The sequence below is a fragment of the Silene latifolia genome, chromosome 2, assembly GCF_048544455.1.
Source record: "Silene latifolia isolate original U9 population chromosome 2, ASM4854445v1, whole genome shotgun sequence".
Taxonomy (NCBI): Eukaryota; Viridiplantae; Streptophyta; class Magnoliopsida; order Caryophyllales; family Caryophyllaceae; genus Silene; species Silene latifolia.
Window position 1 is genome coordinate 163,323,418 of NC_133527.1, and position 22,507 is coordinate 163,345,924.

The 22,507-nt window shown below is 35.2% G+C and overlaps 4 protein-coding genes across 6 annotated transcripts; 3 read left to right on the forward strand and 1 right to left on the reverse strand.

Annotated features, from left to right (window-relative positions):
- Positions 1–2,517: 2,517 nt before the first annotated feature.
- Positions 2,518–7,162, forward strand: LOC141643234 (uncharacterized). 2 transcript variants are annotated; one of them, XM_074452297.1, is made up of 8 exons: positions 2,518–2,897; positions 3,847–3,960; positions 4,136–4,204; positions 4,325–4,344; positions 4,465–4,517; positions 4,625–4,655; positions 4,767–4,848; positions 6,562–7,162. In XM_074452297.1, exons 1-8 carry the CDS (start codon positions 2,714–2,716, stop codon positions 6,756–6,758), a joined length of 750 nt encoding a protein of 249 aa, XP_074308398.1. In that variant the 5' UTR covers positions 2,518–2,713; the 3' UTR covers positions 6,759–7,162. The 2 variants fall into 2 exon arrangements, with proteins under 2 accessions (XP_074308398.1, XP_074308399.1); XM_074452298.1 differs by having other exon boundaries at positions 2,659–2,897; positions 3,746–3,960.
- Positions 7,163–9,773: 2,611 nt separating this feature from the next.
- On the forward strand, positions 9,774–13,566 carry LOC141643236 (agamous-like MADS-box protein AGL15). 2 transcript variants are annotated; one of them, XM_074452300.1, is made up of 8 exons: positions 9,774–10,375; positions 11,899–11,977; positions 12,080–12,144; positions 12,235–12,334; positions 12,419–12,460; positions 12,819–12,860; positions 12,957–13,114; positions 13,215–13,566. In XM_074452300.1, the coding sequence occupies exons 1-8, from the start codon at positions 10,194–10,196 to the stop codon at positions 13,285–13,287; spliced, it is 741 nt and encodes a 246-aa protein (XP_074308401.1). In that variant the 5' UTR covers positions 9,774–10,193; the 3' UTR covers positions 13,288–13,566. The 2 variants fall into 2 exon arrangements, with proteins under 2 accessions (XP_074308401.1, XP_074308400.1); XM_074452299.1 differs by having other exon boundaries at positions 9,804–10,375; positions 12,077–12,144.
- Positions 13,567–14,334: 768 nt separating this feature from the next.
- LOC141641550 (protein BPS1, chloroplastic-like) lies at positions 14,335–15,231 on the reverse strand. The gene has a single exon (XM_074450207.1). It carries the CDS (start codon positions 15,229–15,231, stop codon positions 14,335–14,337), a length of 897 nt encoding a protein of 298 aa, XP_074306308.1.
- A 5,479-nt stretch (positions 15,232–20,710) lies between these two features.
- Positions 20,711–22,232, forward strand: LOC141641552 (uncharacterized). The gene is made up of 4 exons (XM_074450208.1): positions 20,711–21,080; positions 21,195–21,449; positions 21,552–21,797; positions 22,183–22,232. The coding sequence occupies exons 1-4, from the start codon at positions 20,711–20,713 to the stop codon at positions 22,230–22,232; spliced, it is 921 nt and encodes a 306-aa protein (XP_074306309.1).
- Positions 22,233–22,507: the final 275 nt, after the last annotated feature.

A 22,507-nucleotide genomic window follows, 5' to 3' on the forward strand; every position in this document is an offset into this window, starting at 1 on the left:
TGTGTTAATCTGTGTAGTTGTGTTGGTTTCGGCTGTGTTGTTCAGGGTTAGTTTGTGGTGTTGGGAGGGTTGGATGCGGTGGTTCTCCTCCAATTTCAATGTCGTCGTTTAATTTTATTTTTGTCATGTTCTTACAAATAATCTCCCTTTATGGGAGACTCTCCGATACGACTAGTTGGGTTATATGGAATAACGACCTTTCAAAGGCGTCAATGGTAGTAATTGGTGGAAGTTTGGTCAGGGGGGGTGCTTTTCTGCCTTTCTTATCACCTTACCGGCTTCCTTGGGTTGTTGATCTTTGGACTGTTGGAACCGATCACCACGGTGTATGAGATTCTTCTCCATTGAAGACAAGCTTGTTCAACTCGTTCTTCCTCCTTTCTTTCTACGCTCTTGTTGTAACACCTTCATATTCCAAGTACCTTACCAGGACCACTTAAGGTATGAGAATGCTACCATCTCGGTTACCCGAGGCAATGAATATCAAATAGACCATAAAGAAACGTAATTTAATAAATAGTTTAACGTGATACAAGTTCAACCAAAACGGATAATGTAACATACAACTGTTCTCAAAATGTTAAACCAACTAAACAAAATGAAAGAATGTTCGACACAGCGGAAGACTTCTAAAACAGCTCATGATGACTCAACCCAGCTATCCCATGCGCATCAACTCATACCTGCTCAACAACTGCTCACCATCCCCGAATGGATCACCACAGTTTTTAAAACAATTAAACGAGGTCAGTACTGATTACACAAAACAAACAGCTGCAATAAAACAACATCACAAACCCCAATCCCATCCACCAACTCCGTCACATCACCACACACCTGACTACACACTAAAGTGTGTAGTCTTGCCAGAATACTCATCGCAGTAAGTATTCTACACCGCCAGTGGGGGACTGCAGCCGTTCCCACCTAAGCCCAGCTCATCTCATCCAAGCGATAAACCCATGTTACTTAATGTGCACATCCCTTCTGTGGCGGGTTCCACAGAAGGCGAATCAAGGGCGTGAAGCCACTCCCGCAAGTGACTCCACTCAGCCGAGGACGCACCTCGCAAACCACAGACAGTTATACGATAATCACATTACACTACCAACAATCACCAATTCAGAATTCAATGCCAATACGGTATACAACAACAATATTTAATCACCAACACAACCATGTAATCAATAGTAGGGAAACCCTACCTGGAATAGCAATCACACGAGACCGTCTAGTAGCTAATCAGAACTGCTCCTCTATGAATCTTCCTCCTATAACATGTATACATATAATTACTACCAACACATCAAAACACTCCCAAATCCCCCAAGTCTACCCAATTAGGGTTTTTAACCAAACTCAACGAAATATTATAAAAAGTATACAAGAAGCTTACCCTTGACGCAACGATCAAACCGGTATAACAAACGAGACAATCCGGCGATCCTAGCCTTGGGATTTGCTAATAATGCGAGAGATGCGAACAACGTAACTTTTAATCTTCTCTTGAAAGGTTTTAGAATGGTAAAAGTGTTTAGGAAACAATGACGGAAGCTTTTATATTAATCTCGCGTTATTAACAAAGCCCGACTAAACAACTCGTAATACACACTTACTCGATCGAGTGCCACATTTACTCGATCGAGTACCCATCAGGCAGACTACTGTTTTGCGTAAAAAGCTACTTACTCGACAGAGTAAGTCCCACTCGATAGAGTACACATAGACATAGAAAACTGTAGTATTACACTTGTGGCGTAAGTGCAACTGGCTCGTCTCGTTGGCTCATGGAAGTTGTTTGTATTGCTGATGATTTGGACGTAGTTGCTCGTTGCCCTTCTACCTCATCTTACCAGCTTGTCACCAGTCGTCTCTTTTGTCTTGAGACAGTGTTAGTTTTATTAGATTTATGGTTTGCTTTCCTCTTAGTCACTGTTCAATGTAATATTATTAGGATTGCTCATGCTATAGCTATGTCTACAGTCTAAGCTAACAATCTTTTTCATTCTGACAAAAAATAAAATAATAAATGGGTACACAAGTGTATAAAAGAATAAAAAAATGTCTTTCAATAATTTAGTGGTGACCTTTTGCAATTTTTTAGGAAAAAGTTTTATTTATTCATCAATCAAATCTGACACAAGGTCGGTAGCTACAATATCAACGATTACTTATGCAGGGCACATGCCCACCCATACACGAAAATCTAGAGGCATGAAGTGTGCAATGAATTGTTTTGCAGGTTTTGTGTAAGTATTGTTTTGTATAGCTACAAAAGTGAAGCGTTCTCATTGTTTTCGTGAGACCAATAAAGTAGCTGATTTTATGATCCATTTGGGGCAGGCATTCATGTCCTTATGTTTCGAAGCGGTTTGGAAGTCAATGTTTTCATGAGCCCAATAAAGTAGCTGGTTTTATGACCAATATTGAACATTCATGTCCTCCTCTTAGGTTAAAAGTCGTTGACTTTTAGTTTGATCATTTATCTAAAAGGATGAGATGAGATGAGTTGGTCTTACCGGCTAAAAAATAGAAACGTAGGATTCATTCCGTGTAGTCGTGTAGAATTGTTGGTGAGCCGGAAAAAGGGCCATCGTCCATCTGTAGAGAAAAGTAACCCTGTATAAGGCAGCCACACATTGGTCGACCCCATTTCACACACACGATCGCACACTCTACTAACTTATTCAACCAACAACCCCTGTCGACCGCCATGGCCAGAGACGTATCAAGCTGCAACTCGTACAACTATGGCGACGCAAACTACTGGGATGCTCGTTACATACAGGAAGGCGGTTCCTTTGACTGGTACCAGCGTTATTCTTCCTTACGCCCTTTTGTTCGCAAGTATATCCCCACTTCTTCTACCATCCTCATGGTTGGTTGCGGTAACGCTGGTAATTCATTCATTTTATATTACTCCCTTTCTTTTTTATTTCATCATTTATTTGATTTTTGTTACTTTTGGTAATTAGGGTTTGTGCTGTTTTTTTTTATTAATTATTTGTTTACATTAGATTGAATAACCCTTACAAAGAATAAAAAAGTAAACAAATGATGGGGACGGATGGAACATGTGTTTTTCCGCTGTTGGAATGCATATGCATGTTGCGATTAGTGTAAACTCAATTGATAATCTGTAAAGTTTTTTATCTTTTTGGTGAAAGTGTTGGGGTCATTCATTCCTGTTAGTAAAATCTAGGTGACTTTGCAGTAGTTATTAACGATCCTAGCTTACACGCGGATGTCTACTAGCTCAACTGATAACTCGGGTTTGGTAGAGTGGTACTTGAGTTGTAAAGAAAAAACTCAACCCTTGATACGTATCACATGTGAGAACCCGCGTTGGTAAAAGGGGAGAAAGTTGTCTACTATATGAACCAAGGAGTTACTACATCATTGTCAATTGGTTTTTTGATACAATCTCCTTGGCCTATGAATTGGATCTCTTTCCTCCCTGTGGGAACTGCCTAAGTCCATTGTGAAATTTAACACGCGTCTATAAATACGACCCTTTTAGCTCCCTCTAAACTAAACATGGGTGCCCAACTTTGTTAGCGGCTGGTTTTGTATGTTATGAATGTTCTGGTTTGAGGTGGCAAAACGAGCCATCTTAGTTAGAGAGGGATTTATCTATAGGAAGGTTTGGGCTTATTAATTTTACAGTCTTACACTCTTAGCTGGGGAGTGTTGGTGCTATTACTGTATTAGCAGCTTAGCGTAGCCGAATATCTTTCCATGACAGGTGCATGCACACTAGGAGTTTTTTGAGGTTGGCTCCCAGGATTTGATGAGGTTGTCTGACTAAAACTATGCAATGGCTTGTGCTCGTTTTACATTTTGCAGTCATGTCAGAGGACATGGTGAAGGATGGATACACAGAGATTATAAACATTGATATTTCTTCAGTTGCAATTGAAATGATGAGAAGGAAGTATGAGCACATACCTCAGCTGAAATGTATCCTTTCATGGAACCATGACAGATGAATGTTCTGTATTTTTTTGAACATATGAAATTTAGTTGTTGCTTCTGTAATGGATTCTACGAAGTCCTCAGATGTTATCTGCCTGTATTTAACTTCTCTATTGTGATTGCAATTTGCAAAGTGTATTTTCCTTATCGTACCCTGTAGATATGCAGATGGATGCTAGAGATATGAGTGTTTTCCTGGACGATTCATTTGACAGTGTGATTGATAAAGGTAATTTTACTCATATCTGAATGTTGGAACTTGCAGCTTTTTTTTGTGAGGTTCTGTAGTGTAAGTGTTAACGGCGTTTTTTTCACCCTCCATCCTGTTCCACTGTCATCTGCGGTTTAGGAACTCTTGATTCTTTGATGGTAAGGATTCTTTTTATACATTATTGGAAGTGCGTTTCATTGATAATATAGTACATTAGTACCTAATGTTCACAAATTTATAGTTTTGTTTTACTTTTGTATGCCGTGTCGCTGTTGAAGTGTGGTACTGATGCGCCAATTAGTACTTCTCGGATGTTGGGTGAAGTCAGCAGGTCTCAACTTCCGTGATCTTTTGGTATCTTTTTAATTTTAAATTCTTATAGACATTGTATTGTGTTTTTCATATTCTCCCTGATAAAAGGGCTATTTCTTCTTGTAGGTTACTGAGGCCCGGGGGAGTGTATATGTTGGTAACTATATGCCCACTGATCTTTGTTTCCGGATATTTCACGTTTACTAATTTGGAATCTGGTCTGTAAAATAAGACATGTAAATTAGTCTTTTTTAATTTCTCTTGTCAGATAACCTATGGTGACCCAAATGTGAGGATGCCTCATCTGAACCGACCGGTGTACAATTGGAAAATCGAACTTTATGTCATACGTAAGTTTCACTGGTACTGTATATCTTTGTTTTGCTGATATGTATTTTAATTTTTTTCTTCTGCAAAATGCAGTCAATCTGTGGTAGGAAATATCTTTCAACTAAAGTTTTATCAAGAGGATGAGTTGCTCTGTAGTCATTTAGTATTTTGAAAATTTGAAGTACTTTCCCATTTCCATTGTTTTTGAGACAGCTCACTTGGTTATTCATTAAATGCTCGACATAAAAAACCATCTTATACTAGCATCCTGGTGAATGAGTCGGTATATTTGTCAATATACATAAGCACCCTGAAGTAAGACAATAGCTAGTTAACTGACAAAATTTAACCTTGGTACACCCAGGAGGAGAACAATGTCTCTCATTTCAATCCCTTGGGTAAAAATTTTAGGTTTGGTTCTCTTTCCATGCTAGGGATAGTCTCCCTTTGCCCTTTTCTTCTTTTTGCTAGGAGTCCCCGCCGTCATTAAAAAATAATAATGAACATATTGGACGGTATGTTGTCCTTCCCTGTCATTGCCAAAAAGAGGTCTGAACATTGTTGTTTGTATATGGAATATTTATGAGCGAGTTACCGACTAAATTCCAAACAAGTGGCTTATAATTGAAAAAGACAGCTGAATTCCCTAGGGTACCTGAGATGCCTCTGATTTGTAACTGGTTGATATGAAGCCTATTAGTGGAGAATATAAAACCCTAAAGTGAAAATGGAACATTGCTAATTTGTTGTTTGGTTTGGCGAGGAAGAATATATGCTTGTCAGTTCTTTGATAAACACAAATAAAGTGTTCCGTGCTCCTAGATTACCTACAGCCTTAAGTCATGGTGATACTTGTTTGGGCATCTCTGTTACACTCTGGATTTGCCCATATTCATTTTTATTATGTGTGAAGCTTTCATGGGTTTAAGACTTTAAGTTTCTCCTCTTGCTTTAGAATCATCTTTCCTCTAGTAACCTCTCTGAATTTTCTTAACATTAAAAAAGAAGTGATAATCTCAGGTGCCTGTGTCTGATAACCATGATTTTAAATCTCGTTTTGAGACATGATCTTAGAGCGCACTATAAATGCAGCCAGTACGACCTCAATGTGTGGTGACAGTAAATTGTTTGTGAATCGGTGTCTCTATCGATATTTAAACCATGCTTACTAGTCCACTCAAGGGTTCTGCCACTTAACTGGTGAAATTCCGTGAAATGGTTAAGACTTGACTTGAGAGTTGTTAGTTTTTGTCCGATGTCGTTTTACAACAATACCTGCCCGTTGATGATTATGTTTGTTACTATAGGGTTTTAGCTTTTCCACTTTGGGTAATGACCTATGTTACTTGGACTCCTCACTTTCCGAGTCGTACACCTGTTCAACCTGACTCCCAATGATGTGAGTCTGGAACCCTTATCTGACCCTTGTGTCCCTCAACACTCTTACAATCTTTAGAAGAGCAAAAAGGAGGCCTACATGGCCAAAGTAGAGAAAGAGATTGAGTATGAACTATTAAGCATTTAGTGTGATATATAATGAAGTTTTATTTCTGAAACATCCCGTATGTAGTACGAGTATTACTTGGACATATGTTATCTTTCCTCAAGGTCGAGTAACATAGCTGATAACTACTTGGGTATAGTTTATCCTTGCCCACCCATCATTATTTAACTAACATAATATGTCTTAACTAGAAGAAATTAGTTACAATTTTGGATTTGTATATATACAGCAAGACCTGGATTTGAAGGCCCAACTGCGTCATCCCTAAAATCATGCCCAGAGCCCATTCCTCTGTCAGAGAAGGGTCTGCTTCCCGCTGATTTTGTCTTGGATGATCCTGATTGCCACTTCATATATGTCTGCAAAAAGATGGATGAGGTTCTGGGTAGCATACCCCGGTACTCCTTAGCTGAGGATCTGCTATAACAAAAACTCCAAAACTTGGCGCGCGCTCAACCTTTTCAAGCTCCGGATATGTTTTTAGCTTATTGTTGTACAATTTTGTTTTAGCCATCGCTTTGGTGGTTGTATCATTCTGTGGTTGTATCGATCTTTGTCTTTGTTAGATGTGCATAATTATCGGAGATGGAGTGGAAGAAGATGATGAAATGCGTACAGTCGATTAGTCCTCTCCTCAAAGGCATACTGCTGCGACAAAAGGAAGCCTGACATTCATGCTTTCTCAAGGGCCAATACTCAACCACAAGCTTCATACTTATTTATTTATTTTTATTTTTATTTTTTGCCTGATGTGAACTTATTTAGTTTCTTCATTGTTGTAATGTTTGGAGTTTTGTTATAAAACGAGTCATACGGCTCATAAGTACAAACATCAAAGACTTGTTTTAAAACAAGTTAAAACTGCTCTCGAGGCTCCTATAATCCTTGTTCGAGTTCAATCAACATTAAAAGTGCTTTTGTAGCTCTTCACCACATATAAACATTGAAACGAACGAATATGCCTCAGCTTGAAAATGGTCTATTAATAGTATTTGCCATGAATACAATAGTCGACAAATTGAAATTTCAAAATACCTATTTAAACCTAGAAAGATTTAAACCTAGAAAGAAAGTTATTGTAATGAGTTGTCTCCCATAAAACACAAAGTAAATGCTTTTCATATATAAGTAGTATACCACAAATTAATCCCACTAATTGATTAGGCAAGAAAGTGATTCAAGTGGAGTTTCCAAACATAGTAAGTAAATATTCTTGAGATAGTAAAGAAAGATACAAAAAAAGAAATAATAAATTAATAATGGAAGTAGAAAGTTTGGGTTAAAAGCAAGTTGTTCTTAATATGGTATGTATGTAAATGTAAACCTTTTGTCATTTTTTTATAATTTTGAAACAAGTCTGAGTATTCTTTATATGGTTTATGCGCGTTTTTAATTGCTTTTTTCTAAAAGTAGAACAAGTAGGGGGTGGGCTACTACTACTGCCGTTGCTTTCTTTTTCCTACTCCTGTCCATCTTACACATATTGGACTTGTAGACCTTCTTTGCTTTGTCGCCACATCCAATCCATAAATAATTTGATTCCTTCTCTATTACTCATCTTCCTTTTTTTTTACGAGTTATGATCGTCTTCATTACTTCGAAGATAACGAATGATATATTTTTTTTTTTTTTTTTTTGCAAAGAGATAACGAATGATATATATTAATTCTAATAAATTTATTTTTATATATTATTTCTCTTATTTATCACCATCCATTATGTAAGGTTAGAACTAGAGCTGGCAAAAGCTGACCCGATCCGAGGAACCCGACCTGACCCGCCCGAAACCCGACCCGATACAACCCTAAAATTAGGCGAACCGAAACCGAACTGACCCGAACCGAACCGACCCGATAACCGATAACAGCCTTATTTTCTCCAACCCGAACCCGACCTGAACCGACCCGACCCGTGACCCGATATTTTCTCAACCCGATAGATGACCCGATAATGAACTAGCTTAATAATGGTTTAAATAACACCAAATTGACATTCATCTTAATTATTTTCACTTAAAACTACAATTAATACACCTACCTATTATTTAAACATAAAATTACCATCTAAAACGAAATATATAAGATAAAATATATGCTGATAACCTGACCCGACACTGACCCGCTAGTGACCCGACCCGACTTGCCACCCGTTGATGACCCGACCCGAAGACGACCCGACATGAACCGAACCGACCCGAACCCGTCACTGACCCGACATAACCCGAACCCGATATGACCCGACCCGCTTTGACCCGACCCGTAACCGACCCGAGTGACCCGATTGCCACCTCTAGTTAGAACCGTGAGATCATTTCAGAATAATATCTAGACCGTGCGTAATGGAGAGAGAAAGTAGCCAAGTAGGCCAACAGTTTTTTTTACCCTTTCTTTTTGTAGCCTAGACGGTGTACTCTATTGGTTTTTATTGTTAAACGATTAGTTTAACTCAATACTTATATAAAATTTATTACAATGTGAAAAGATTTTTTGTTTTTGAATTATGATCTTCACACGATGTACACTCGCTAATTGTTTAGCACAAATTTGTATAGAAAATAATTAAAATTCGGTACAAAAATTGTTTATTTACTTATTTTCTTATATTTTGAGAGATATTGCATGAACTATTTTTTGTGTACTTTTTTTTTGGTTATTCTATCGGGTAATTTATACATCATCAAAGTGTTCACATGCAGTTTTTCATCCATTTAAACTCTTGCACATTCTTTATACTCTTAAAATATTGTATAAGATAAAATTGTTCAGAAGATAATATCAAATAGTCAAAAGAACATTACTTTTTTAGGTATTTGTTTTCGTCAATGATTCTCAAATTGATATCTAAATAGATAATTAGATAATTATGTATCAATAATTCTTATGCCCATTATATAAAAATACAACTCATTTATTAGCACTAAATGAATAAAGTTTTATAAAAATAAATACCGTCTCATGGTATTATGAGACCGTCTTATTGTAAAATTTGTAATTATATTTAGGGTTGGAAAGTGTCTTAACTAGGATAACCACAATGAGCATTGGAAAAATATGACAACTAATAAAGTCACACAAATAACATTTCTCAAAAAACAGAAATTCCAACAAAGAACCCTACTCATCTAATCTCAAGAAAGAAATGTCTATAAATGACAAGTCCTCCCACTCCCTTTATCTTCCTTACCTAAAACAAGCAACCCAAAAGGACATTAAATAACTCCCAATATATAAATAAACGTAGTCATCAAGATTTGTCCCTAATTTTGGCATGTCGTATCAATATATGACCCAATAAATCCTTCTAAATTGGTATAAAATTAAAAACAATATACTTTCACATTTAAGGTAAAAAATCAAATATTAAAGGAAATAAAAGAAGGGTGTGGCCCACAAAGAGGCACAAAAATACAGAAAAGACTCTAAATGTGGCAAAAAGAGTCATGCAATAGTGTAGACTTTGCCATGCAGACTTGCCGTTTCTAGGCACAATTTTTCTCTTTCTCTTTCTTTCTTTCTCCAATTAGCGTTTTGCGTTTTCAACGTTCTCTTCCCACGCCTCTTTCTCTTCCCCAATTTCTATATTTATTCAGTATATTTGCATCATTACAGAAAACCAAACCCAAAAAAAACAGGGTTTTTTTCTTCTTTTTTTTTATTTAAAAAAAATAAAAAAATTGGTTTTTAGAGGGTTTTAACAAAATCTGTTTCTGGGTTTTTCTGGGTTTTTGATTTACTGAAAAGGGTCGAGTTTAGATTATTAAAAAAAGTTGAAAGTAAAAAAAAAGGTGTTTTTTTTTTAGGTTTTTGTTTGATTTTTAGAAGGTTTTTTTTATACATTGATTGAGGAATTTGGTAAAGTGAAATGGGTCGTGGGAAAATAGAAATAAAGAAGATCGAGAATGCAAATAGTAGGCAAGTGACATTTTCGAAACGACGTTCTGGGTTGTTGAAGAAAGCTCATGAACTTGCTGTTCTTTGTGATGCTGAAGTTGCTGTTATTGTTTTTTCTAGTACTGGTCGACTCTTTGAATTCTCTAGTTCAAGGTACGGAGAATCCCTCCGTCTCAATCATTTGTTTACCTTTTTTTTATTTATTTTTATTACTTTATTTTCACTTGTTTATGATTTATCAAGTATGTCACATCTTGCATGTTCCATTTTCTGGGTTTAATTAAGTTTATAAACAGGATTTTAATTATAATCAGGACTCAGGAGCGGAGCTAGACTCAAATTCTAACTAGGGCCAAAACATCAATGTTCTATATTTTTAATCATTGTTAATTTTTGTAGAAAAGTTATTGTGTGCATATATTTTTTCCCAAAAAACTCGACTGGTCCGGTCCATGGCCTAGTTGGCCTGTGCTTAGCTTCGTCCCTGATTATAATTATTAATTAATTTGTCATATGGTGTTGGGCTGTTGGCCGATGGTGAGAATTTTGAATACTTTATGTTGTTGCATGTGATGTTTTGTTCTTTGACTCTGTCAACTGCAACTGCTCTGTTTCTTGTGTAGTAGTAGTAATTTTCTGCAGGAATGTTCAAATTGTTGCGTTTATTTTTCACCCAACCTTTTGGTTTTAGGTTTTAATCAATTCAATTGTTGCGTTTAATTTTTACCCTTGAATTTCGAAGATGTTTCGTGTACTGTGTTCACAGTTATTCAATGGTCAGTTTTGACAGCTGCATTGGTGTGTACGTGTCAAAATTTTGAGAAGAGTGTCTTCATTTTGGTATTAGCAGGTGCGCTCACCCTCGTCCCTGTGGACAGAAAAAAAAAAAATCAGTTAAAATTTCGGAACTTTTTCTAGTTTACCTAATTGTATTACTTGTTCGCCCCCCCTTAACTACAAACCATGGCTCCGCTACTGATTTAAAGTAATACTCCCCTGGTATGAAGTTTGTTTATTTTGGTCTACTGTAATTGTAGAGCTATTTATATGTAACTTGTCGGGGAAGACCGACGAATGATCTTGAAATGATGTTCTTAGACAGAAAACATAGGAATAAGATACTTGGAATCAACTGAAAGCGTCTAACTAGGGCGTGTATATCCATGAGTCGGACTATCTATTTCATGAACACTCAGACTCGAAAAGAATCATCTGAATGATGTGACTTGAGACCTGAGTTTATCGTTAATATTGTGTTTGATTTCAAGTTTCTATATATTGTTCTTCATTAACGCGCTATACCTAGTGTTAGCAATTACTAAAATCACAGATTGAGAAGAGCCATAGGCCTGGCTACTTATGTGTTAGCAATTTAACTGTCCAAAAGACTATACGCTCTAATTTATTCTAGAAGAAAGAGAGGCGTCGTATGCGAAACTCAATGAGCACATGATCAAGATAGGGGAGACGTTACAGAACCTTGTTTGTTTGTGGTTTTGTTTCATGGAGTTGATCCTAGGCCTGATAGCACGTGCTTTAGGAGATCAATGTACTTTGAATTGGTAGTCATTTTCAATTTTTAATGCATTGTTCGATACCTTTCTCCAATATTTCATGCTCACTGTATGCTGATGCTTCAATTCCATACTTCATATGCGGTGCTTTGTTGTATGCAGCATGAAAAGAACGTTGACGAGGTACCAGAATGCACGGGAATCAGCTGACACTGTAACTGCAAATCAGCGTTTGGATGAGGTGCTATACTGAACTTTGATTTTCCATGAAACTCTAATAGGGATGGGTTAATAGTTTAAAAGTGCAGCTTTAACCTGAGAAATGATTTGCTGTGATTAGCAGGCTGAGGAAGCGAAGGAGATCGATTTTCTGAAGGATGAGATAACAAAGCTCCAGATGGGACAAATGTATACATTGTACTTAACCTGTATCTTTATAATGAACTATGAAAGAATACCACTTTTTGTCTCAACTCAGAAATTCTGAATTATTCACAGGAGGCTACAGGGTAAGGAATTGTCAGGCTTGAGCTTAAAAGATCTGCAACAGCTAGAAAAACAATTAAATGAAGGATTATTAGCTGTGAAGGCAAAGAAGGTGCTTGTGAATTTCGCCCATTTTAAGTTGTTGTCTTTTTGAGTTGAGATATACCGACATTAATGTTGATTTTTACTGGTGCAGGACCAGTTATTAATGGAACAGCTGGAGCTCTCACGCTTACAGGTATGTCATATACTCGAGAGTGTTTCTCACGAGTGCTTCTCACGTGTATGATCTCACTCAATGTTCTTGAAGAACATACAGGCAACTGAAAGACTGAAAGCTAAAATTTGTTTATGTAATGGTTCGAAAGGGAGAAAATATAGTTGTTCACTTGGAAGTTGGAACCAAATCTAAGTTCACCATAGCTACGCATCCCCTTGTGTTTGGTATTATACCACATGATTGCTTGAAATTCAACTAGGTTAACTGGTTGGTTATGTGTTGAAGGGTCCAAATTCAGTACATGTACATTAAAAAACTAGTCATTATATTCAGTTTACTAAACGTCACTGTTTCATGATTATTGTGCTTTATCTAGGAGCAAAAGGCCTTGCTGGAGAATGAGAGCCTACGCAGACAGGTGATTAAACTTCATTTCTTATCTCATCTTGCACACAAATTTTAGCGTGGTTTGGGGGAAAAAATCCAAGTATTCAGAAATTTTTGGTTATTGCAGGTGGCAAAACTTCAAGGCGTTGCAACACCAACTGAGAAATCGGAACAGATGTATCTAGAATACTATCCCATAGAGAGAAAGGTTTCTCCTGACAAAATTGCTGCTTTAGCTAGCAGTGAGTTCGACAAAGAAGATTCGGATGTTACGTTACACCTAGGGTACTATTCTATCCTCTTCTTGCCACGGCAATAGATTTTTATTTGTTTGAAAGAGAATACATGTTTCACTGATTCCAATTCAATTGATTCCTCCACTCAGGCCACCATGTAGTGAAACTCGGAAGAGGAAGGCATCTGAGAGCGAGTCTGGAAGTCCAACAGTTAGTCCCTGATGTTTTTCTCCGTGTCAATGATGGTCGCTGGTTTTGATCATGTTTGATCCAGACATTAGAAAAATCAGTAAAACTTATGCCAAGTATTCTAGTGATATGTTAGCTGGCTAAACATTGAGATCACTGTTTTATGGAGAATTGTAGTGATGCCGTCGCTGAATTGCGTTTTTCCTCCACAGCAATGTTATGATAACATATCTCTTGGAATTTGTTTATGAAGTTGAGCAAATTTGTCACAACTCAAATGTGAAACAATTTTAAAGTTTGTGGCAACAGGCATATAACTTGCTTCCTACAAGTGTAGGACGAGACGACTTAAATTGTGAGACCAACTCAAATTCCATGGTTAGTTGATTAGTCTCACACGTTTTCGTTCATTCCATCCTATTTGTGATTAACAGTTGTTAAGTATAGCCATAGGATGGTAAGCAAGTGTGATACATTAGAAACTTGCAACCTGAAGTGTAAGCAGATGGTAAACTCCATTTTCCCCCATTTGTATGCTTCCTAATCCATGAATCATCAAATAAAGATGATCATAGCATTGTTATATAATCCAATAGGCTCTCCAAACTTGACCGATCATCGGACAATTTTCAATGGCGCAAATAGCTTTCGTCTGATAGACAGACAATGCTATGCTAGCTTTTGAAACTTTGATCATAAAGCTCAGGTAGCATAGTCTGCTTTTCTACAGCTGCATTACTTCATATGTGGGCTGTAATTTCATAAATCGATTGTTGAGTTTGTTTAAACACAATTTCTTGTTTAAGACCGTTTCAAAAAGCATTTGTGAGTTGTGTCTTTTTCTTCTGATAAAGAAAAATGAAAGATCGCGAGTCAAGATCAGAAATGCCGACTCAGAAAAATTGAACCCGATGGAGAGAGTCACATCTGAAATGGATTTTAACATTGGAAATTAACATAAACATTACAATTAGACACTAATTCTGTTCAAATAACCAAAACTATATACAAAAAGAGGAATTAGCCTCTATCTTTTCTTAAGACAGATATATCCGTCTTAAGGAAGACCTATTGATCTATCTAAGCACACTTAGGCAACCTAAAGCAATTAATCAACTCATTTCTTCTTGCTAAAACTTCAGAAAACAAGCAATTAACCTCTTTTTCCACCATTTCTATTAAACTTTCAAATTCATTCAACTTTCTCTTCAATTCCTCTGTTTCTACATACTTGTTGCTCTTCTTTCCACCAACCAAACTTCCCTCAATTTTCTTCACTACTTCATTAACTTCCTTAATTTCCTTGATTACCACAAATTCTTCACCAAATCCCAAATTAAAACCGTCGAATTCACCCGAATTAAACCACCCATTTTCTTCAATTCTTTCACCAGATAACCCACGAAACAAAACCTTCAATATTAACAAATCAACGCTCCTCATTTTCATCATCGCTTCATGAATAACCCTTTCTTTACCGCAATTGAAGCTTTCGACATTCGACATATCCTTGCTGTTAAAATCTTTAATCTTTTTGGGAATTATTGGTTTCAAATGATGAATTGCTGAAGAAGGATTGCTTGCAATCAAAGTTATTGCATGAGAAATACTTAATCTTGAACTACCCAAATTGGAAATTGAAGAAGAAATTGAATTTAGAACATCTAACATGTTCAAAGTATATGAAAAATAATTTTCACCCAATTTTCCTTGCCATTTGGTAACAGGGTAATCCAAATCTTTCACCAGTTTCGCGAAAGCTTTGTTCATTCCTTGTATGAATTTGAAACTAGGGATGTACCACGAAAGCGAAAGCGATGCATAATTCAATCCATTTTTATGATCTGAGAACAATTTATGCAAATTCTCAGATAAAGTTGATTGAAAAGATTGGAAAGCAATTGATTCAGATTGATCCAGTTTGGATTTCTTTGATTTGTGAAGGAAAATGGGTAGTTTGCTGATCAAAACCACCATTAATTTTTATATCAAAATAACAAGAAGAAATGTATAAAGATTTGATTTATTTATTTATTTATTTATGAGAGTTTGAACTTTTGAATAAGAAAGAAGAAAGTTATGGTCTTTATAAAGGATGAAGAAAGGAAGCAAGTGGGTAGTAAACAAATATTTTGGCGCACATTGAAAAGGATTGAGGAAAGTAACTAGAAATTCAACTTACCCAAAAATGAAAATAATGTGAAAAATGATATATACAGCTCTATCGACTGTATTTAAGGTTGTAAAAGAGGAAATAAAAACTTCGATCAAATATTAATGACTTTAATCCGCGCGTGAATTTGTCATAAATTTCTAATTTAATTTCGTTTAGTATATCTTTCCTTTCCGTACGTCGTAGATCTGGCCAAATGGAATTTGACTTAATATTGTACGAGTATATCTTACCATATCCTTTAGTATACATGACATACGATAATACCGAACACAAAGTCTTGGAAGAGACGGTATCTCAATAAGTAAGTTGCTCCATACCCCTTTCGAGTATCTTCCGTATCCCTTTTATTATTAATGGTGACTTAAAAATCTTTCATTTGGTATAGGTGATATATATAAAAAAAAACGTACTTATTTTAACGTAGATAATAACCATGTATATTAGTACTACTATTTTATGTTATATGTACCCGTTTAATGACTTTGGTACCATGTTTACTTCAAATTATAATTGGTCTCTCAATAATTTTATCGAGAGACATCTCCAAGGAAACCTATGCAGAGTATAGTTATCTTACCAAATTAAATATTTCTTTTTTTAGTGTAGGCAATCTCTTCTTAATTATTCAGGAAAAGTGACTTAAGTATAACATTTTCATTGATAGGGTGTACCATAACGTGAATATAAGGTACTATTACACCTAATAATATCTGGAAAGCAAGAAAACAAGGAGCACATATTCGTGCTGAAATTGGTTGCTTAAGGTGAGTAGTGGTCAAATAGAGGTTATCCAAGTCTGTGTGTATCCTAAAGTGTGTCACAAGTTTTAACACAAGTGGTCATTAAACACGTCTTCTTTACTCCTTTAAAAAACATGAAGAATATGTTAATGTTGAAAGTTTTGTTTTTTGGTTTTATTTAAAGAGGTGATAAAACACGCATCAAAAACAATTAGGGGGACTTGAGAGCGAGAATTCCGTGTTTTAGTCTCAAGGGGTTTTCATCACCATTTCTGCGTGTTATTCGTATTAGAAAGTGACCTTTACAATTCGTATTCCGCAGTCTTTGCTAATTGTTCACCTTAAATTGGGGATTACAACCAAGTTGCGAATCACAGTAAACGTTAAAAAACTCCTAAATACCAGTCTCCAGTCACTCCTCACTAGAGCTCGCTATCAACATGGGCTGACCCGGCCCGGACCCGACCTGCATTAGTCCGTTATTTTATGCAACCCGGGTTGACCTAGCCCGGCCCGGCCTTGACCCGTCACTTGCTCTGGCCGGCTGGCCTGGTCCGGGTCCTAAAATTCCACCCCGACCTGTCATTTTAGCAATAATCTTATCTATATTAATGCAAAAGACAATGCTCAACACACGATGCGCCACGTCATTCACCCAATTTTTTTTTCTTTTTTTTTTAGGAAATTCAGGTAATGGTAGGTCCCGTTTACGTGGAAAGAGTTTATTTCTTTAAATCGTCTCTGACAAACATGCGACAAATTATGTCATAGAAAATATTTTATGAAATAAATAGATAATCGGCAGAAGTAAAAGTAATTGCATATAAACGGAATGAATTAAAAATCGAAATAAATGAAAATAATTACATACAATCGGATTGAATTACATAGTTAATGAAATAATAGATAATCGGCAGAAGTAAAAGAAATTGCATATAAACGGAATGAATTATAAATCAGAATAAATGAAAGTAATTACATATAATCGGACTGAATTACATAGTTACTAATAAAATTACATAATTACGTGAATAAATTACATTTACTTACGGGATTGAATAACAAATAATGTGAATATTTTACAGAAATTAATGAAATAATTCGTCTTTGCCTTTATGCTTGACGAATATAGGTGTTCATATCTCCAAGAAACTTGGTGATTACGGAAAATACGTAACAATCAATGTCAAATCCCCGAGAACCACTATTATGAAAATTTTCAATTTTTAGAATAATTTGCCTATGTTAAAGTTGATTATTAAATTATATTTCTTTTTTCGGGATGTAAAGTTTTTTATATATGCAAATTTTATTTACAATAGTATATTACGTTATTTCCTCTTAAACCATTGCATGTGAACACGTATTTGAAACAAGTGTAAACATTAATTATGTAGATCCGCTGATTTAGACCAACTAGATAATTACAATAGAAATGCAAAAAAAAAAAAAAATACATCCAAAAACATTAATACCGGCCCAAATACATACCCGTGCAATTCTGCACGGGTTTAAAACTAGTAATAATAATAATAATAATAATAATAATAATAATAATAATAATAATAATAATAATAATAATAATAATAATAATAATAATAATAATAATAATAATCATCTATCTATCTATATCTATATCTATATTAAAACTATAAAAGAATAACCGCTGACATCATCCTATGACACATGTCACTCTCACATTGAAAATTTCCCCGCCAACTTAAACCCTAAATTGATACTAATACTTTAATAACTTTTCCATCATTGCCTTTTATACGACCTCTTTCTTTCCAAACTATGTATGGAATCTCTTCCATTTTCTTTCTAACATATTTCTTTATATATTTTTTCATATAAAATCTCATTTAATTGGGATCATAACATTATTTTTAGATCATTCATTATATTTTCCATTTTCTCAGTTTTAATTTTACCATTTTTCTTCATAAATAATTAGAGTTTTTCCTTTTTAGCATGTATAGATCCCGCGCAATGCAATATTTATAAAATTTTTACTTATTAGTGTGTATTATTTATTCATTCCAAATTTATACCGTAATTTTCATATTTCAACTCAGTATTTTGATTATGAGAAAAAGAAAATAAACTACAAAACTAATAAAAAAAGGTTGAGTATATCCTGAAATATGTATTTTAATGAATTTTTTTTATCATAAAGTGTTAGTATTTGTACTCCGTATTTTATAATTTCGTACTAGTTTTATTTTATTTTGATTAAAACATTATAATTTGGATTTTAATGAAGAAATTATTACTTTAAAGAAAAGATAATAGTTTAATGGAAAAAATCTCATTTATTTCCTTATATAAGTAGATGGAGTTTGTAAATAAAACTTTTGAAAAGTTTTATTCTCTTAGATAGGAGATTGTTTCAACTTTGAATTATACTCCATCAATTCAACTTTTACACCCACTTCTTCAATATATATGAGGATAAATTGGAAAAAACAACTACATTCTACCAATGTGGGATAAATTGGAAAAACAACACAAGGCAAAACTAAGCCCCTATTTTCAACACAACTTTTATCACCCCACTTCAATATAATACTCCTCATATATATTGAAGAAGTGGGTGTAAAAGTTGAATTGATGGAGTATATAATTCAAAGTTGAAACAATCTCCTATCTAAGAGAATAAAACTTTTCAAAAGTTTTATTTACAAACTCCATCTACTTATATAAAGAAATAAATGAGATTTTTTCCATTAAACTATTATCTTTTCTTTAAAGTAATAATTTCTTCATTAAAATCCAAATTATAATGTTTTAATCAAAATAAAATAAAAGTAGTACGAAATTATAAAATACGGAGTACAAATACTAACAATTTATGATAAAAAAAAATTCATTAAAATACATATTTCAGGATATACTCAACATTTTTTTTATTAGTTTTGTAGTTTATTTTTTTTTCTCATATCAAAATACTGAGTTGAAATATGAAAATTATGGTATAAATTTGGAATGAATAAATAATACACACTAATAAGTAAATTTTTTATAAATATTGCGGATTTATTGCGCGGGATCTATACATGCTAAAAAGTAAAAACTCTAATTATTTATGAAGAAAAATGGTAAAATTAAAACTGAGAAAATGGAAAATATAATGAATGATCTAAAAATAATGTTATGATCCCAATTAAATGAGATTTTATATGAGAAAATATATAAAGAAATATGTTAGAAAGAAAATGGAAGAGATTCCATACATAGTTTGGAAAGAAAGAGGTTGTATAAAAGGCAATGATGGAAAAGTTATTAAAGTACTAGTTTAGCTCCCGTGCAATGTATGCACGGTATATATAGAGTTTTACTTTTTTTTAGTATATTATACTTATGAAATATAAATTAGCTAATCTTTTTTTTTGTACGTTTCTTATCGTTATATTTTGATTTGAAAAATCAGAGTCTAAATCGTACGAAGTATTAATCATGAAATGAGTATTTCAATGAAAGTTTTTCCTATTACCTAGAGATTAATGGTGTTATTTTATAAATTTTTACTGATAATATATTTTTAGCCGCAACTTTCTCATAATCAATGAATTTTTTCGTATGATTCTTTAAACAAAAAAAAATCCTTTTTATATTATAAAAAGATTGGAGATAATTTTGTATAGAATGTAAAATACTAAATGACATAAATATATAAATCTGAAAGATTATGCGTATTATAGTGCACCATACTTATAGAATATGCTAAAAATATCTAAACTTTATTTTAGGAAATATGTTTAGGCGGGAAAATTTGAAGCTTCGCCTATTCATTTAGTAAATAGGGGATTAGTATCAAATTAGGGTTTAAGTTGGTGGGAAAATTTTCAATGTGAGAGTGACATGTGTCATAGGATGATGTCAGCGGTTATTCTTTTATAGTTTTAATATAGCAAGGGAGGCTTTTGTGGAAGCCTTGCGAGGTGCTTAATTCAGCTCGCACACGCGCGCGCGCGCCGTGCCCGAGCCCGACCCTGATCGGGATTCGGGATTTGGCAATCGCCTGCGGTGGGCTGTGCCTAACTTTTTGGGCCAGAGCTGCGTGTTTTGGAGTGTCCAGGTGCGAAATGTCCAGGTTCATAGTCAAATGCAATTAAAGGGTGATTAATGCGCTGATTAATTCTCCCTTAATTGCGATCTTTGACTGCTGCATTTCTGGAACCGTTTTGGCTCATCAGCTGACCTATTTCTTGTATAAATAGACCAGCTATCCTCATTCCAAAACACACATCTCACATATCTTTCTCCTTCTCTTCTCTTCTCTATAATTTCTGGGTAAAGCAATCTCAATCGTTCCAATGCTCTTAGTCTCGAGTGGGCGTGCCTGAGTGCAGTAGTGTAAATCCTTGGGGAACTACAGGTCATTTGATGATCGCCACCACGGTCGTACCGGAAATATAGTTTTCAAGGTAGTGACTCTCATACCACGTCACTACGAATCAGTTATCTCTTTTCCTTTTTCATTGTTACTGCAATTTTAGTCAAACAATTTGAAAACTATATTATTGTTGTTGTAACAATGTCGATCATGTCCAAAAATGTTTGTGATTTGTCAAAAGTCGAACCCTTAGATGGTCAGAACTATAAGCGTTGGTCTCAAAAGTTACTGATGTTTTTTGAGCAGTTTGAAATTGATTACGTTTTATTTTCTTACCCGCCTGCTGCTGTAACCAAAATTGCTGCATCATCTGTTGAGACCACACCTCCTGCAATTTATGTAGTCATGTCAAATGAAGAGGCTATTAAAAAACATGATAAGGATAATAAAACAGTTAGGTTTCACCTCCTTAATCTTATGAGTAATGCCCTTTTTGACTTGTTTATGATTCATAAATCTGCTAAAACCATATGGGAATTACTAGAGAAAAAATATAGGGCTGATGATGCGGGTAAAAAGAAATATGTCGTTGGGAAGTGGCTTGGGTTTCAGATGGTAGATGACAAACCAATTATGGAATAAGTTCATGTCTATGAGAATTTCTGTGCTGATGTCGTTAATGAAGGGATGAAACTAGATGAGATTTTTCTAGCAAATGTGTTACTCGAAAAATTCCCTCATTCCTGGTCTGACTATAGAAATCATCTTAAGCATAAGAAAAAAGGCCTTTCCCTCCAAGAATTAGTGAGTCACATGAGGACCGTGGAGGCAAACCGTCTCAAAGACAAAAACATTAGTGTGTCTGTAAATGCTTCTAATGCTTCTCTCAAAGCTAATCTGGTTGAGTCCGGTGGTCCGTCCAATTTTGAGAAATTCAAGGGTAAGAACCAGGGTCCTGCTAAGAAGAATGGTCCAGGGAAGCATTTTGGTTGCTAAGATTCAGAAACCAAAGGGCCAATTGTTTGCTATGTCTGTGGAAAAGCTAGTCACAAAGCCTACCAATGCTCCGAAAAAAAATATGCTGAAGCTAATGCTGTGACTGATGACATCATTGCTGCTGTGGTTGTGGAAGCTAATTTGGTGGGTAATGTTGCTGAATGGGTCTTGGACACTGGCGCTTCTAGACATCTCTGTGCTGACAAGGGGTTATTTACTGAGTTCGAGGAGGTAGCTGATGGGGAATGCGTTTTCATGGGTAACTCTTCATCCGCATCGATTAAAGGCAAAGGCAAGATCTTTCTCAAACTCACCTCGGGGAAAACACTTACTCTAAATAATGTTTTGTATGTACCCTCGTTACGTCGAAACCTTGTGTCTGGTGCCTTATTAAACAAAGCTGGGTTGAAACTTGTTTTTGAGGCTGACAAGGTGGTAATGTCGCGTAATGGGGAATTTGTGGGCAAGGGTTATCTTTCTGGGGGACTGATAAGTAGCATTTTAGTCGTATTTTACCCCACATTTATACCTTATTCCGACTCGATTTTGTGTGTTTAAATGTTTAAATAGCTCATTTAATAACTAATTTATAATAATTAGTCGTTTTAATTATAATTAATAATTAATGTATTTTTATATAATATTAGTATTATAATTACATTATTAATATTATATAGGTGAAACGGAAAGCAAGGCGGGATTTGAGAACCAAGACGAGCCAAGTTGAGTTGAAACGGAATTGAGACGGGTCAAAGAGCAAAGCGGGAATCAAATGAAAGTCAAAACAAATGTCAACGTTGGACTTTACCCCTCCCCTTTCGTCTTCTTCACCTTCACTGCAATTCAGCCAGCATCAACCTTTAATCATCAATTCCATTATACCACCATCACCTCCGTTTCCTCTTCAATTCAATCAGACCCGACACCTGCCTTCATCTTCATCACCATCATCAGCTCACCTCCATCATCAAGCTGCAACAACCAACGCAGCACAACACCGCC